Below are 17,874 nucleotides of genomic sequence, written 5' to 3' on the forward strand. Positions count from 1 at the left end.
AAGAGGGCTCCGTCAGACCCGCTGTGACCAGGCCTGGCTGCCCTCTGCGGGAACAGAGGGAGGGGAATTACCGCCTGATGAGCTGGGTCTGCACCTGCAGCCCAAGGCCCCTGAGCAGACCAGGGGTTTGAACAGGTGACCTGGGTCACGGCCCTGGAAAGGAACTGCGGCAGAACTGGGATTGTATGGGAATGTTCAGTTCAGGGAGCCCTAACCCCGACCCTTCAGAGACAGCACAGTACCATTTCCTGCGGAATCCCCAGCCAAGCAGCGCTACCTGATGAATCCACCCGCGCGGGGAAATCAGACGCTGCTCTGCTATGCAGAACGTAATGCCATGTGTGCACAGCTGGACATTTCTCACACAGGCTCTGCTCGCCCCACCCCCAGACCCAGACCCTCTCTCTTGTTACACCGCACGCTGCTGAAGCTGTAAACACTCACTAGGACAAGATCCTGGGGACTCTCCACGTTAATGCAAAATCTTCCCACCAGCAGTAAGCGTTTTTTTCCTCGGTCAGGGAGAAACACAAAATATTAGAGCTAGAGTGAGGTTTGTAAACATTAAAAACAGTTCAGAGTGAAAACCTGACACGTTAAAACAATTTTTCCATAAAAGATACAATTAGTCTCCAACAGAAAAAAAATAAAAAACTACAGCATCGTAGGGGCTCATTTAACTCAGTCACCACAATAATCGTCACTTTATCGAGAATCAGTTCAAAACCTTACATAACTGGAACTTTCCCCTACAGATTCCAAGATCGACATTCATGGTTACGACCCTGAGGCACAGGGACGACCGTTCCTCTGAAACATCAGTGAAAGGGTGTGTCATGGTGCAGATTCAAGTATTTTCAAATCCTAGACAGATCTACTCAGAATCACTCTAGAACTCTTCTCAGGCATTTGAAAATCAGTGCACACCCCTAAAATAGAGGTGTGTCCCCACCTGTGGTCCATGATGCCAGCAAATGGGCAAGGGTTCGGGCTGGGGGAATGGACTGTATTTCTTTCGTGGCTTTTACCTGGGAAGGTAAAATGACAGAGAATCTGCAGTCCAGCCTCAAAGTATTCAGGAAAGGGAGGAAACTGGAAAAAAGATGGTCCCCGCATTCCTGGAGGAGAATCTGAGATTCAGGGAGGTGATTCATTTGAGGAAGCATCAAGGGATTTCTCAGCAGGGTAGGAAACAAATGGTGACCCTCCCACAGGTCAGCAGTGCCACGGCGCTGTGCCAAGAGGATGCCAGCTTTTCCCACCCACCTCAAACCCCAGACCCAGCGAAAAGCTCCGCCAGCACACCCACCGCCAAGACCCTCAGTGTCTCACGTGGCTTTCCAGGCTTGTGCTGGTGTCTCGATGCCCCGGGCATGGAAAACAACGGGGAGAGGGGGATCCTGGCAGCGAGACTAAAGCTGACCTGGGGCAGCTATGGGAGCTGCCCCGGAATCACTGCTCACCGACTGTTCCAACCATGTACCTTCATTCCTTGATTTCCGCCCCCCACTCCTAGCAGCCCCCATTTAATCCAAAGTCCTGACTTGTCACAAATACATATGACAGGTGGCTCAGAGTCAGACGTGAAGCCTGTGCTCAGGGACAGTGAAGTGGACATGGCAGCCTGTGAGGCCAGCGGCTCCCAGGGCCACCAAACCAGAGGATCTGGGGACCTGTCCCGCCCACCTCTTTCTGAACAGCTGGGCACGGGACTCCCTGCCTCAGGCACCCGCCACGAGGGCCACTGTGAAAACCCTTTCCCAAAATGAACTTTTACCGAGGAGGACAAAATTCAACTCAGTCACATGAAAATCTGACGTGATGAGGGACAGAAAAACTTGATTGAAAGGACGGGCACGAGGAGCAGAGGGAAGAGGACTCTGGCGCGTCCTCACGTGTCCAGACGCTGGATCTCGGGCCGGCTGTCCACGTCTCTGGACTCCGTGCGGGCGCGGATGTAGTCACTGGCGCTCTGCTGGCGGAGGCTGACTCTCCACTTCTGCGCGGCCAGGAATGCGCTCACCGCGTGCGCCGCGGTTGCCAAGAAGCCAAATATCTATGAGACACAAACCCAGTTAGTCCACGGGCTCGTCAGCCGTCTGAGGGGTCTCTGGGCAGCTTACAATGAGCCGAGCTGCAGCAGCTCTCCCAGCTCTAACCCCAACACGCAGCCCCGCTGAATGTTCAGCTTGTCATGGCCAAGTTCACAGTCGTGTGACCCACAGAAAGGCAGCCTAAGGTCTCTTTTGAAGCAATTAGTCTCCAACAGAAGTGGTTCTACAAGGAAACAGATCACAGAAGTGCCTCTTTTACAGACCTTCATGACACTGGTACTCGGAGGCAAATACAATGTAGATGAAACATCATGAGATGAAAAATCAGGGTCTTGCTGTGTGAGCCCCAAATCAAACCGCAAGACCTGACGTTCCAAATCACAGTGCCCAGCCCCCACCTGCTATCCAGCTGCCACTCACCTGGGCAGCTCTGGGTGGGCAGCTCCAGGGTGAGAAGCAGTGGAGTTGTAATGATAAGATAACGACTGATAAATCTACTGACTAAAACCTTGGAGAGCTAACAGTTTAGCATTTTTAATAAACCTTTTAACCATCCCCCCCAATTACAAAAGTGCTACATATTCTTTGCAAATACAGAATAAGGAAATGCAGAACACAGAGGGAGAAAGCCTTACATTGTCTGGCCCCATCCTCCCCAACCCCACCCGGAGGGCATGCATCTGCTTCATTAACACCCCATCTCGGCAGGGAAGGCCCTTAAAAGCAACACCACTAACAGACATCCAGGGCCCCATTGGGAAGAGACTAAAGCAGGAGTTCTCAAACCTGAGTGTGCATCTGAGAGCTTGTTAAAACACATTTCTGACTCGGCAGCTCTGGGGGAGGCTGAGAAGGGCATTTCTAACACGTTCTCGGGTGATGCCAAGGCTGCTGTTCCAGGGACCACACTTTAAGAACCGCAGCACTGAAGGAACTGGGACCTCCGTTGGCCCAGTAACAGTATCATTAGCAAAGAAAAAGCTAAAGGAGAAGGAGTAGGACACAGGCCAGGGGACCAGAGGAGCAAGTCACAGAAAGTGCACAAATCAGTCCTGTTTCAGCCCGTTGAGTTCACTTACCACGGCAGCAATTTCTGCTCCGGTTTTGTGGTTTAAAGCAGCCAGTACAATGGAAGCGATAAAGAAAAAGAAAGTGCTGAGTCCAGTGTTGACCAAATCCTAAAGAATAAGACAAAATAAAATCACTTGAAAAGAAGCACTTCATGCCTTGCCCTAAAAGCAACTGAAGAACTTTCAAAGTAAAAAGCACAACACCCCGCCTCTCTGCTGCCTCCATATTTTAGTCTTGATGGCCCACGGGTATTGGTCACACAGAGGAAGGCAAAGAGGATAACAGTTAATGATGCTATTTGATAAATCACCACAGCAAAATCCACATTTTAACCAACCACGTCATGTCACCATTTCTTTTTTTATTTTTTATATTTTTTTAGAAGATGTTGGGGGTAGGAGTTTATTAATTAATTTATTTTTGCTGTGTTGCGTCTTTGTTTCTGTGCGAGGGCTTTCTCTAGTTGTGGCAAGCGGGGGCCACTCTTCATCGCGGTGCGCAGGCCTCTCACTATGGCGGCCTCTCTTGTTGCGGAGCACAGGCTCCAGACGCACAGGCCCAGTAGTTGTGGCTCACGGGCCTAGTTGCTCCGCGGCATGTGGGATCCTCCCAGACCAGGGCATGAACCCGTGTCCCCTGCATTAGCAGGCAGATTCTCAACCACTGCGCCACCAGGGAAGCCCATGTTACCATTTCTTAATGACCTATTACAGAAACCAAACTGCTAACCCACAAGGACACGCACACTAATTACCCAAAACACATTCAAATCCTCTTGGCATGGATAAGAATGGCCTGAAACTGGTGAAATCCCCTCATTTGTGACATGTCAAGCACACTGTTTTCAGACCTGGAGAACACACTTAGCCAGGCCTCATGCTTCTCTTTCTCATGCATGGTCTTTCAAGTCTCCATGCTGCTAAAGTCTAGAGGATTTTCCCCTAAGCTTCTTGCAAAGCAAATCAGGTTACAAATCCAACGCTTCGAAGATTTAACTCCTGTCTTACTTGTCGAGAGGAACATAGCACAGTGATTAAGGGTCACAGACAGATGAGGGTCCTAACTGACCATGACTGTGGACAAGCCACTTTGTCTCTCTGTGTCTTATATGGGCACAGCCTCCCACTCCACCCCCCGGAGGTGTTTTAAGGATTGGGTGGAAGAGCACACGTGAAGAGCCGAGCATCGTGCCCGGCCCATGGGTAGGGTTCCCTGCACATCTATTGTTACTTCTGATATTACTACCTGGGCATTAGGCCCCCCACAAACTGGGCCATACCAGAGCGCCCCTATGACCTCTACAGGGAAAGAGAATCCAGGCAAAATCCCCAACTGCTTTAGTGTCAGGTTGACTGTGCCATCAATACCGGGTGAGTCCTCCTGGCTGGAGGACTAGCCATATCCTCTTTAAAGATGGCAAAAGGCAGCATTCACATCATAACAGTCCTGAGCCTGTGCAGCGGGACCCTCCACGCACACACATGCTCCTGGCCAGCGCTTCTGCACCGGCTCACAGAGAGCAGCAAAGTACTGACTACAAACTCTATTCAGAAATGTCTGCCAGCAGGGCAGTTTTCAGTGGTGACCAGTGTGAAGCCACAGCAAATTTTTCACAGATTCAAATCAGCGAGTGTTTACTTACACCCAACTCTTGGTAAAGAAAAATATAGGGATATTATACGGATAAAGAAAAATATAAAATGTACTTTCCAAACCAAACACTATTCAGAAATGGAAAATGTTTTATGATAAAACGCTGAGGCTGAACATCAAACAAAACAGTATGTACATTAATGGTGACAATATAAAAATATAAATGTGGTAAAGGGCAAATAGGTACTAAAGACTTTGAAGAGGTTCATGTTGTCTATGAATTCCACATTTGGAAATTCATCTTAAATATCATACTAGCACAAAAAGGTCTAAGTACAAGGATTTCATCATACTATTTTAAACAGCAAAAGACTGAAGGCAAACAAAATGCTTAAGAATCAGGGATTTGTTGAATAAAATGGTATTTCCATAACAGCACTATGCAGTCATTAAAAATAATGATATAGTTTTATATTTAAAATGGAAGATACTCAAGATAGTTTAAATGGAAAAGCATGACTTTAATGGTTCCATTTTTCTGCACTCACATATCACAACGTACATGTACACGTGAAAGACAATCTAGGGAAAATATTCTAGAAGATTACACCCACATATTATAAATGGTTCCCCTGGATGGGTGCTATCACATATGATTTTATAACAGCTTTCTTGAGATATAATTCACCACAATCTAGTTTTAGAACATTTTTAGCACCTCCAAAACAAACCTCATATTCATTAGCAGTTAATTCTTTTTTTTTTTTTTTTTTTTTTTGGAGGAGTGTATGCGGGCCTCTCACTGTTGTGGCCTCTCCCGTTGCGGAGCACAGGCTCCGGACACGGAGGCTCAGCGGCCATGGCTCACGGGCCCAGCTGCTCCGTGGCATGTGGGATCTTCCCGGACCGGGGCACGAACCCGTGTCCCCTGCATCGGCAGGCGGACTCTCAACCACTGCGCCACCAGGGAAGCCCACTTACAAGCTTTTATGTAGACATATGTTTTCATTTCTCTTGGGTCATCACATGATTTTATTTTTCCTTTGTTATCTGTATCTTCCACTTTTTCTGTAACAAACACTTACTACTTGCACAGTTTAAAAGGCTTAAAACTGGAATACTGGGGGCTTCCCTGGTGGCGCAGTGGTTGAGAGTCCGCCTGCCGATGCCGGGGACACGGGTTTGTGCCCCGGTCCGGGAAGATCCCACATGCCACGGAGCAGCTGGGCCCGTGAGCCATGGCCGCTGAGCCTGCGCGTCTGGAGCCTGTGCTCCGCAACGGGAGAGGCCACAACAGTGAGAGGCCCGCGTACGGCAAAAAAAAAAAAAAAAAAAAAAACTGGAATACTGCAAAAGTTAGTTAGCATCAATATCTTGAGTTCCTTGGCCATGAAACAAAATTAAGGCTTGTAGATTCACCCTTCGTATTAGGGAGCAGACACAGGCATACCTTCAGATGTAGATTTGGGGATGGGCTGGGTTTAGTCAACACTGGTGCTTTTTGTTTTTGTTTGTTTTAATGCTTTTAATGGGGCACGTACTCATCAGCCACGTGCTTCATGTCTGCCGCTGCGGTAGCTCCCCTCCCTACAGTCTCACACCCAGCCAAACTGCTTCCTGGGGTCGGGGGGGGGGGGGCCCAGAACACCCAAGGTTGCAGCCCCTTCTTAGGCCAGGAGATGAGGAGGAAGGGCACCCTCACACACACATGCTTTCTGGTCTCTCCTTCATTAACACACCAATAAGCACAGGTGGGAGCCGAAGTAACTCCAATAACTGATCATCGGGATCCGGCCCACAGAGAGGTTTGACTTGTACACTGTTCAAAACAGATTTGAACAAGCCAACATTTAAACATCAGAAGACTGCACATAATAAACTTCTAAAAAAACCAAACAAAATCCATCTTTCAGCTGCTCTTGAAAAACTGTCCTGAAGGCCCATGAAGTAACACAATTGGCTGTGACTGAGTAGAACAACCTCTCCGTCTCCCAGACCCCTGGCCCACCTTCTCACTTGCCCATTTCCGCCACATGCGCAGCCCCGGGGGGCCCTGAGTCTATGACCCTGATCCAGTCCTAGAGAGTGGGCCATCCTACAACGTGCCCCCCACCCTTCCATACTCTGTGTCCAGCGAGCACCTGTTCATCCCTCAAGGCTCAACTGGAATCTAGCGTTTTCTCCGAATTTCCCTGACTGACCTGCTCCAGGCCCCCTGCCCCGAGGAATCCATTGTGTTCTCCCAGGCCTCACACCAAACGGGATCACCCAGAGCACACAAACCACAGTAGAGCAGCTGGCATCTACCTACCCTGCGCTTTCAGTTCCCAAAACCTGGCCCAAAGCAGGTGTTCAATACCACTGGGCTCTGTGGCTAGCTCGAGTCAGCCCTACACATGGACAAGAGAAGAAGTTTACAACCACTCGGACCATACAGTGCACTGACTTGTGCTCAGATGGCCCCAGTATCAAAGGGATGATCGTAGTACTGATGACAGGGGCAGCTACCATCTACAGAGAGCCCACTGTGCCAAGCATATAACTCCCAGTGTCTCACTGAGCCCTAACCTAATTACCATCCAAAATACCTATAATAATGAGGAAATTGAGCCCTAGAAAGGATGAGTTTGACATAATGAAAAATATATATTTGGTCTTTGTCCCAGATTCCTTGGAATTTCCTGAGTGATAGGAGTGTCTTTTGTCATTCTTTTTTTTTTTTTTAATTTATTTTTGGCTGCGTTGGGTCTTCGTTTCTGTGCGAGGGCTTTCTCTAGTTGCGGCAAGCGGGGGCCACTCTTCATCGCGGTGTGCGGGCCTCTCACTATGGCGGCCTCTCTTGTTGTGGAGCACAGGCTCCAGACGCTCAGGCTCAGTAGTTGTGGCTCACGGGCCCAGGTGCTCCGTGGCATGTGGGATCCTCCCAGACGAGGGCTCAAACCCGTGACCCCCAGGCAGACTCTCAACCACCGAGCCACCAGGGAAGCCCCATCTTTTGTCATTCTTAATGAGGCCCTTTCAACTGTCCCTGAGTTTATGCTAATGAAGTGACTCTCAAGCCCCTAGATAATTTCTGGATGGGGGCTGGTTATCAGAAAAACCAGCCAGGTGATTAGAGGGTTGGAACTTTCAGCTCCACAGCCCCTGTGGGCAGGAGAGGGGCTGGAGATTGAGTTCAACCTTCAAATGGCCAAAGATTTTAATCAACCACGCCTACATAATGAAATCTCCATAAAAGCCTGAATGACATGACGGGGTTCCACGTGCCAGGAGGGTGTTGCCCCCCAACTCCATGGGGACAGAGACTCTTCTGGACCCTGCCCTATGCACCTCTTCCTTTTGGCTACTCCTGAGTTGTATCCTTTAGAACAAGCCAGAAATCATAAATAAAGCACTTTTCCAAGTTCTTTAAGTTGTTCTAGAAAATTATCGAACCTGAGGAGGGGCTTGTGGGAACTCCTGAATCTGCAGCTGGCCAAGCAGAAGTGCAAGTCACCTGGGACCCCATCTGTGTCGGGGGCAGTCTCACGGGACTGAGCCCTTTAACCTGTGGGGTCTGCAGTAACTCTGGGAGTTAGTGTCAGAACTGAATTGAATTGCTGGACACCCAGTTGGTCTTGGAGAATTAGAGAAGTTCTCAGTGTGGAAAAACTACACAGATTTGGTGTCAGAAAAAAACACATACTTGGTGTCAAAAGTGGTGTCAGAAAACACTACACAATGAGTCGTGGCGAAAGCCTCAGAACTCTGCAAGTGGCCCTTCTGGGGGACTGTTCTCAACTCACCACAGCACCCAGCCTGGGTTCTCAGGTCGGGAGACATCTGTGGGAGGAGCAGGGGCCACAGAGGCCACTAAGAAGGAACACCAAAGAGAAAGAAAAGAGACTGAGATTGTGGTGTCATCAGAGGCAAGAGGAGAGAGTAGGGCAGGAGGGACTGAGCTGAGCGTATTCCGGTGCTGAAACGGTTGGGGGCGGCGAAGAGGGCTGGGAAGCAACCATAGGATCCAGGAGAACAGAGGCCCCCAGTGATGCTGACCAGAGGACTTTCAAGGACAAAGTCAGGGGAGTGGATGGGGGAGGGAAGAGGCAGTCCTCGTGTTCGGGAAGGACACAGGCAAAGCTTTTTGGGGTGTTGACACTATCCTATCTGTTGACCCAGGTGATGGCTACACAGTCTTTTATCATTCTTCACTAAACTGTACATTTACTTTTACAAATTTTTCTGAATATGCTGTATTTGATGATCAACGCTGAGACAAGAGATCAGGAAGCAGCGAAGTAGAGAAGGTGTGTGCGGACCTCCGTCTGCTTTAAAAAGTTTGGCTGCGCTTACAGGGCTTGAGGGCTCTGAGTGCCGGCTAAGGAGAGTGGGAGCGCCCGGGGTCAATGGTAGGAAGAAGATGGAAGGAGAGAGGGACGGGGTGGCAGAGGAGGCCAGGGGCACCAATCAAGGTGAACACAGGTAGAACACATGGGCGTGTGAGCTCCCAACATACAGAGAAAAACACACATCACAGAATAAGTCCCATAGAGTCGCTAAAAAAACAAACAAAAAAAACAAGCTGATATTAACACACTCTTTCTGATTGCATCAAATAATGCTTGTATAAAATATATACTTTGCATTGTCCTCCTTATGTACCATTTTTCATGCATATGTGAGTCAACTTATCTCCCGAAATGACCCAGTTTTCTAAATCTATACCAATCACACCCTACGTCACTCATCAGCTGGCTCTCTTGGGGTCAAGAATACTCCTACCACCTTGTTAGAGAAACACACACACCCAAGGCCAACCCACTGTGATGATTCCAGCCGGATCAGCTCTAAGAAATCACTTTTGCTCCCATCCCTGAGAACAGATGACCTGGGCTCCCATCAGTAAGTACCATCTCCTCGAGTCCATGAAACTTACATACTCTTTCGTTGGATAAGCAGACACCTTCACCTGCTCTAAAAGGGTGGAAATCCTGCAAAGGATCCCAAAGGACAGAAAGTGTTCTCAAGTGACCACATCACCACCCGGTCATCGGCCCTAGCCAACACCATCCGAAAGGAAAGTAGGGATGTTAACTTTCCAGTGAAAAGGATGCGCTTCGATATAACCCCAAAAATGTGGTTGTCAACCAGTGAAAGTCTTTCACGGTTAAAATAGAAAAATCAGGATTTAAGAAAGCTCAACAAATAGGTATTTCTCGAGATAAGATAAAGGCCAGTATGAATTAGTTAGAAATCTGAAGTATGAAGTCTTTTTTGCTGTTGTTATGGTGATCTGTGATCCTTTTTTAATTAATTAATTACCTAACTAACCGATTATTTTTTTGGCTGCGCCACACAGCTTGTGGAATCTTAGTTCCCCAACTAGGAATTGAACCTGGGCTCGTGGCAGTGACAGGGCAGAGTCCTAACCACTGGACTGCCAGGGAATTCCCAGTGATCCTTTTTTTTTAGTTGAAATGTAGTTGATTTACAATATTATATTAGTTTCAGGCATGCAGTACAGTAATTCAGTGTTTTTGCAGGTTACACTCCATTATAAATTATTACAAGCTAATGGCTATAATTGCCTATGTTATATAATACAGTGAAGTATAAAGTCATCTAACAGATTTATGGCTGTCAAATAAGTAGGTAAGACAGAATTAAGGGAGTGAAGTCAAAGCTGGTGGAAGTTTACAGGAGAATGACGTGGCTGACAGACACCAAGGGCCTCTGACTCACAGTAAGGTTAATATTTCTCATACTGGCAACAGCGCCCACTGCTTTGGAGCGTTTATACACACTGTCTCATTTCATTCTTAAAACAGCCCTGTAAGAAAAATATTATCATCTCAACTTGGGGCTCTAAGTGACTTGCCCAGGGTCATACACAGCTTGGACTTGAATGCAGACAGGTCAGCCTAACTTAAAGCCAGTGGGGTTTTTGGGGTTTTTTTTTTTTTTTTTGGCTGCATCGGGTCTTAGTTGCGGTATGCAGGCTCTTGCCTCGCAGCATATGGGATCTTAGTTCCCCAACCAGGGATCAAACCCGCATCCCCTGCATTGGAAGGCGGATTCTTAACCACTGGACCGCCAGGGAAGTCCCGCCCCTGGGTCTTAACCATCCTAGCAGCTGCTTCTTTGTCAAACAGGATCTCCATCATGGTTTCATTCACAGCCTGGTCCAGCCCCTCCCTCAGAAAGTATTTATTGTGGCCTTAGAAACTCCCGGGGACCTGGGTTTCCAACGTACCTTGCCCCACAACAATGACCTTGCCCCCATGGAGCCTGCGTGTTAGTTGGGGGGGGGGGGGGGGGCGGGGGCGGGGTTTGTGAGGGTCTCTTGCGCTACCTGTTCATTACACTATCAGTTTAGAGCACAACTCTGTAAGCATTTTCTTATGGATAACACAGACTTCATCTTAAAAAGAGCTGAGACATTAAAATCTGTCACCAAAACCTGACAAAATGCCTCCAGTATCTTGAGGCTTTAGAGCTTTTTTCTTAGTTTTCAATGCTGGGACAAAAACCATCTGAGTTTGCAACTGACAACTTTTCTAGTCCAATCCTCTTTTTATTTCTCCTCCTAAAAGAGTCTGAACAACACAGAGAGCGCTCTGTGACGAAAACCATCTCCTCTTGGTCCCCCACATGAACACCATGGGAGTGGCCCCGCCAGGCAAGGTGACCAGCCCAGGCCTCCTCCTCCTGCGCTCCTGCATTCGGGCCACACTTTCCACGGTGCTGCATACACCCAGCACCGGCCGCCAAGAGAGGAGCCTGCATGAGGGCAGGTGGCCTCAGAGCCCCCCACCCACCCCCAGGCACAGAAGGAGAGGCAGCTGACAGTGCTTGCCTGTGTCTCCCTAACTGGTTCCCTGTGAGCTCCTGCACGTGCTGATCTGCAAAGAAATATCAAGAAAACCGACGGCTGTGAAGTTCCCTTTTCCGTTTGGCACAGTAAGGACAAGTTACACAAGCCCAGGAAAAGGGGCCTGAAGTGACCGGCCCTGAGATGCCTATGCCGGTCAGAAGGTAAGGCTGTCAAACAGAGTTAAGACCCCCAAACCACAGAGGGAAGAGGACACATTTCCTCAAGACTCTCTGATCAAACCAGCAAACCGTCTGGGACCTCCCAGCTGCTTTGAATTTAATAATATTCCTAGGTTTCACAAGTTAATGGCAATTTCATTCATATTTTCAATTCTTCCTGAATCAATATTTTTGCAAACAGCTTTTGGGTCCAGTGTGAGAAATATGCAAACGTATTAATTCCATGTTCTCTTTCCCATATTCTATAAATATCAACATAACCAATCTTCTCAGAGGACCCCAAAATCGAAATGACATCTTTAAAGGGGTCAGAATAATTGTTCTGTTTCTACCATTAGTGAAGATTCCATTAATTTTGTAGTCATTTTATTCAACCCAGTAAGGAAATTTAAAATTTCACAGTTGCATTACAATGGAATATTTAAGTATCAAAATGAGCTGGAACCAAACATGCCATGGACTGATTCCGTGCAGCACCCGATGCTTTCCTAATCTGAGAGCGTGACTTCTACTCACTGTCAGGTTCCAGTTGATCTGGGGGATCCTCATGTGAAGGTTGAGACTGAACATAATCAGCAAGACTCCAGTCACCACAAACGCACTGCAGCTCACAAACTCAAAAAAGTAGAGGCCTTCACACGGGGAGCACTCCATGATGGTCTCTATGCAGATGAATGCGATCAGGGCCAAAATCTGGGAAGAAAATTACAAACACACATGTACGTGTACGTTCAGCACACATCTGTGGACACACGTGTCCGCAGCATTTAAATAAAACTCAACCGCTGCCGCCACGTACAGCCCCGGAGTTTTTCCCCTGGGGACAGCAGTATCATGGTCAGGAATGTGACCTGATCCAATTCTTACCCAAGAACAGGCATAGGGGGCTTACTGAAAGGATCAGATTCCTCATGTGAACAACCAAGCCCCACCACAGGACACTGACACCAGGCTGGTGCCGTGCAGCTCCTCGTGAGGAAGCAAACAGGAACATGCCCTCAGTGGTTTTAGTCTGCCTCTGCCACGAGTAAGTGGACACTGCCTACACACGCTTCTCATGTATAGTCTCCACCACAAGGATGCCAAAGATCAAGAGAGCAGGGTCCTGGTGGCATCTGCAACTACCCTGCTGGTTCAGCTGAGGTCACACAGGCTGACTGAGACCCTTGATGGCTTTAGGAGAAGGATTTGTATAACCCCCTTCCCCCATTTAGAAGTCCCACCCAAAAATAAGGCCCACCTAATTAACTCATGAGCCATGCTTTTAAAAAGTTTATCATTGGACTTGATGATAAAGAGACAGCCTGGCAGTTTATAAAAACATTTTAAATCTACAAACAATAGAATCAATTTCTTTCGGAAGGACCAAAGTAACACTCTAGCAGTATGTCCCAAGCGATGAGAGATCATGAAAGCAAACAGGTATCAATGGAAATCACCAGTTTCAAAGGGAGATTTCAGGAACAGGAGGTGGCAGAGGGGCTGAGTTAGTGGCCCTGTGATCAAGGAGAAGTCAGGTGGTCTTACACCTAAAACCAGACCAGTCTTGGGCTCCTGGTCTGTACCCCACTTCCGCAACCGAGTGCCTCGCCGCCCACTACCTGTCAAGCCTGTGCCAGAGCTTCCAGGCCGGACCCCCCCCAAAAGCCAAGGAAGCACAGGCAGGCAGCTCTGTGGTTCCAGATTTGTCCTTAGAACCAGCAACATCAGCATCACCAGGGAGCTTGTTAGAAATGCAGAATCTCTGCCTCCCCTCCTTGACCTCCAGAGTCACAGTCTGCTTTTTGGACAACATCCCTAGATGACAGAAGTGTGGGAAGCATAGGAGGCACAGGCTGCTCTGGGGCCCTTCTCCACCTCCAGGAGTCCCACTCATGCCTTTCAGTGCCATGCTCAGCTCACATCTTCCCCACGCCCTTCCTGACTGCACCTCTCCCCACCAGACGTGACTGATCCTACCCTCTCCCAGGAAAGCTTGCACGTCTGTGGTTGCGTTCCATCTATCACACTTGCCACCATGGATCTCTCTGCCTCCTGAGCTCTTTGAGGGCAGGGGCCAGTCCATCTCCCTCCACTCCCAAGGCACCAAGCTCACTAACCTGCACAAAGCCAGCGAATAGGGGCCCGGGGAGCCTCTTCAAACCCACCCCAACAATTCCTGACGGACTTGTCAGTCTCCACATGAAAGGAAGGGAGGCTCTGCTTTTTCCATGCCTTTCTAACAATATGTGGTCTTTCCATATTTCTATTCGAAGTCAACACGTAACAATTATGGGCCTTACAGCATACTTTGTGCTTCTCCTAATGGCTCTCCTTATAATTCTCTACAGAACCAGACACTTTCATTCTCAATCTGAATTACATGCCTGACTTGCAATCAATTCACAAAGAAAGAGTTCATATAAGGGAAACTCCTAAAAAAATTTTTCTTTCGTATTTTTTTTACCCCTGTAATTGGACCTAGTAATCTTGGGCAAGAAATAACACACATCAGTATAGAGTTACAAATGTCTCTGGTATGCTAACTTCAACCGTATTTGTGTGGGAAGGTAACATCTACATTCTTAAATATTAAAATAAAAATGGTTTCAAGAATATGCAAATCCAATAGGCAATTCAATAAATACAGACAAAATTCCCTGCTCTCTAGCTCATATGCTAATGAAGGAGTTTTTAAAAGTAGATTAATAATGTAGCATGTTAGACAGTGATAAATACAAAGAAGAAAAATCAAAGCAGGTAAGGAGAATGAAATGTAACCAGGCAAGGGTGTTCAAAATTTTAGGCAGAGTGACCACGGAAGGTCTAAGAAGGTTCTAGATTTATTACAAAGGATATTAAAGTATACGACTGAAGAGCCAGATGAAGAGATACACAGGGCAAGGTCCAGAAGGGTCTCAAACACAGGAACTTCCGTCCCCCTGGAGTTTGGAGTGCACCCCCCGCCCCCCATCACCTGGATGCGTTTTTGGTTCACCAACCTGGAAGATCAATCCTCGAGTTCAAGACTTTTTACAAAGCTTAATCTGGAGCCCCTCCCCTTCTCAGAGGTCAGTGGCTAAGGTTGAAAGTTCCAACCCTCTCATCACCTGGTTGGTTCCCCTGGCAACCAGCCCCCATCCTTAGGAGCTTTCCAAAAGTCATCTCATTAACACAAACTCAGGTGTGGCTGGAAGGGATCTGTTAAGAATATCAAAAATAGGGGGCTTCCCTGGTCGCACAGTGGTTAAGAATCTGCCTGCCAATGCAGGGGGCACAGGTTCAATCCCAGGTCCAGGAAGATCCACATGCTGCGGAGCAACTAAGCCCGTGTGCCACAACTACTGAGCCTGTGCTCTAGAGCCCAGGAGACACAACTACTGAGCCCGCATGCCTAGAGCCCAAGCTCCGCGACAAGAGAAGCCCCTGCTCGCCACAACTAGAGAAAGCCCACATGCAGCAACAAAGACCCAATGCAGCCAAAAATTAAAAAAAAAAGAATATCAATATCAAACACCTCTTATCACTTAGGAAATTCCAAGGGTTTTAAGAGCTCTGTGTCAGAAATAGAATGAAGACCAAATATATATTTCATTATTATAAACCACAATATCACAAGTATTGCCATGTGTAAAGATACAGATACATACATATGCACTATATACATATAATAATTTAATCAATCCCCCACTGATAGGTCATTAGGTGGTGTGAATACTCTAATAGGCTGTACACTTTTTATAAAATTTATTATATTGAAGTATAGTTGACAATGTACTGATTTCTACTGGCAAAGTGATTCGGTTATACATATATTTCCCTGTGCTAAACAGTAGAACCTTGTTGTTTATCCATCCTATATATAATAGTTTGCATCTACTAATCCCAAACTCCCAATCCATCCCTCCCCTATCTCCCCCTCCCCCTTGGCAACCACAAGTCTGTTCTCTATGTCTGTGAGTCTGTTTCTGTTTCATAGATAAGTTTACTTGTGTCATATTTTAGATTCCACATATAAGTGTCAGAGTGTTCTGCCTATGTTTTCCTCTAAGAGTTTTATAGTGTCCAGTCTTACCTTTAGGTCTCTAATCCATTTTGAGTTTATTTTTGTGTATGGTGTTAGGGAGTGTTCTAATTTCATTCTTTTACATGTAGCTGTCCAGTTTTCCCAGCACCACTTATTGAAGAGACTGTCTTTTCTCCATTGTATATCCTTGCCCCCTTTGTCATAGATGAATTGACCATAAGTTCTAGTAAGCAGTATAGTTTTTATTTGCCTGCACTTTGGCACAGCAAATCAAATTTCTTCCAGCACACTGAAATCTAACAATCACTGCTGAAGCAAAACCTATCAATTGGCCAATAAGAAAATAGGGACTGGGGGAATTCCCTGGTGGTCCAGTGGTTAGGACTCCATGCTCTCACTGCTGAGGGCCTGGATTCAATCCCTGGTTGGGGAACTAAGATCCCACAAGCCACGTGGTATGGGGAAGGAAGGAAGGAAGGAGGGAAGGAGGGAGAGAGGGAGGGAGGGAGGGAGGGAGGGAGGGAGGGAGGGAGAGAGGGAGAAATAGGGACTCAAAGTTATACTGGAAGCCAACAACTTCAAAGCACCTAAAGAATCAAAAGTAATTCAACTTATAACAATTCTGCAGTAGACAAATACACAAGGAAAATTGCACAGAGATGTTCAAAAAGATGTAAATAAGGAATAACTATTGCAGTTGCTAAGCGGGAGATCACGGGTGTGCCCTTGAAGAGAGCCCTTTCCGTGTAGCATCTACCAACTGACCAGGAGCAAATATTTGCACAGTTGATAAGTAAACTGATATTAAAACATTGCCAGATTTCCACAACTATGGCTAATTATGATTGGCAACATCAAAAAGCGGGGGGTGGGGGGGACATAGCTGGCTGATTAAGGTAACATAAAACTTTAAAAAAATTCATAACCCCCCTGTTACCAGTGGTGGGAGTGAAAACCATCAGGACCCTTCTGAAGGGCTGTGTTAACAGCATGGTTCACAGTACATCCCGTTCTCCTCCCTCAGGGCACATTGTAGGGTTGGAGATTTGTGCTGAGTTTCCTGGGGCAGATTTACTCTCAAGATGATGAAGCTTATGCTCCAACATCCCATCCATCACAACTCCTTTTCCCAGGTGGTGATGGAGTAACAGTGGGCATTTTGGGGATTCAGCAAACTGGAAGTTTTGGGGTTTTTTTAAAAATTATTATTTATTTTTTGGCTGTGTCGGTTCTTAGTTGTGGCATGCGGGCTCCTTGTTGAGGCAGGCAGGATCTTTCATTGCGGCACACGGGCTTCTCTCCAGTTGTGGCGTGCGAATTTTCTCTTCTCTAGTCATGGCACACAGGCTCCAGGGCATGTGGGCTCTGTAGTTGTGGCGCGCAGGTTCCACAGTGCATGGCCTCTGTATTTGCAGAACGCGGGCTCTAGTTGAGGCACCAGAGCTCAGTAGTTGCAGCATGCGGGTTTAGTTGCCCCGAGACATGTGCGGTCTTAGTCCCCGACCAGGGATCGAATCCACATCCCCTGCACTGTAAGGCGGATTCTTTACCACTGGACCACCAGGAAAGTCCCGGCTAACTGGAAGCTGAGTGAGAGAGACGGTGAATTTGGGTTTGGTGGTCGCTTTCATGTACAGCTATTGTAGCCTTCCCTCTGACCTGACATCATGAGGAAGAAAAAGGTGCTAAAATTCACAAGATCAATGTGTCTGACAGTGCCAAACTAAAAGTGTGGGTGGTGAAGGGGGAACGGGGTTTGAAACATATGGAGCCAGAAGTTAGCATTCTTTGGAAGGAGAATTCTTCAGATCATCAAAACGCCCAGAACAGTAAGTGGACAATTCTGTTTTCATTGGTGCCTAAATGGAAGTTGCGCCCTATCAGGAATATATCCAATAATGCAGAGTATGCAATTATAAACACACTATATACCTTTCCTCCCTTTTTGGTGGGAATCACACGAAATAGAATCTATCATTATTCTGGGGTTCAGGGAATTCCCTGGTGGTCCGGTGGTTAGGATTCCGCAATCTCACTGCCGAGGGCCTGAGTTCAATCCCTGGTTGGGGAATTTAGATCCCACAAGCCATGCGATGCGGCCAAAAGAAAAAAAAA

The 17,874-nt window shown here is 47.3% G+C and overlaps 1 protein-coding gene across 1 annotated transcript in view; it reads right to left on the reverse strand.

Moving 5' to 3' along the window:
• Positions 1–1,891: 1,891 nt before the first annotated feature.
• Positions 1,892–17,874, reverse strand: part of CMTM4 (CKLF like MARVEL transmembrane domain containing 4) — a 61,892-nt gene continuing 45,909 nt past the window's right edge. Inside the window, exons 2-4 of the mRNA XM_065899499.1 lie at positions 12,270–12,446; positions 3,134–3,232; positions 1,892–2,056 (exon numbers count right to left, since the gene is read on the reverse strand). Of these exons, the coding sequence (XP_065755571.1) occupies positions 1,892–2,056; positions 3,134–3,232; positions 12,270–12,446 (441 nt within the window). The remainder of the gene's footprint in view (positions 2,057–3,133; positions 3,233–12,269; positions 12,447–17,874) is intronic.

The sequence above is a fragment of the Phocoena phocoena genome, chromosome 20 (genome assembly GCF_963924675.1).
Source record: "Phocoena phocoena chromosome 20, mPhoPho1.1, whole genome shotgun sequence".
In the NCBI taxonomy this organism is placed as follows: Eukaryota; Metazoa; Chordata; class Mammalia; order Artiodactyla; family Phocoenidae; genus Phocoena; species Phocoena phocoena.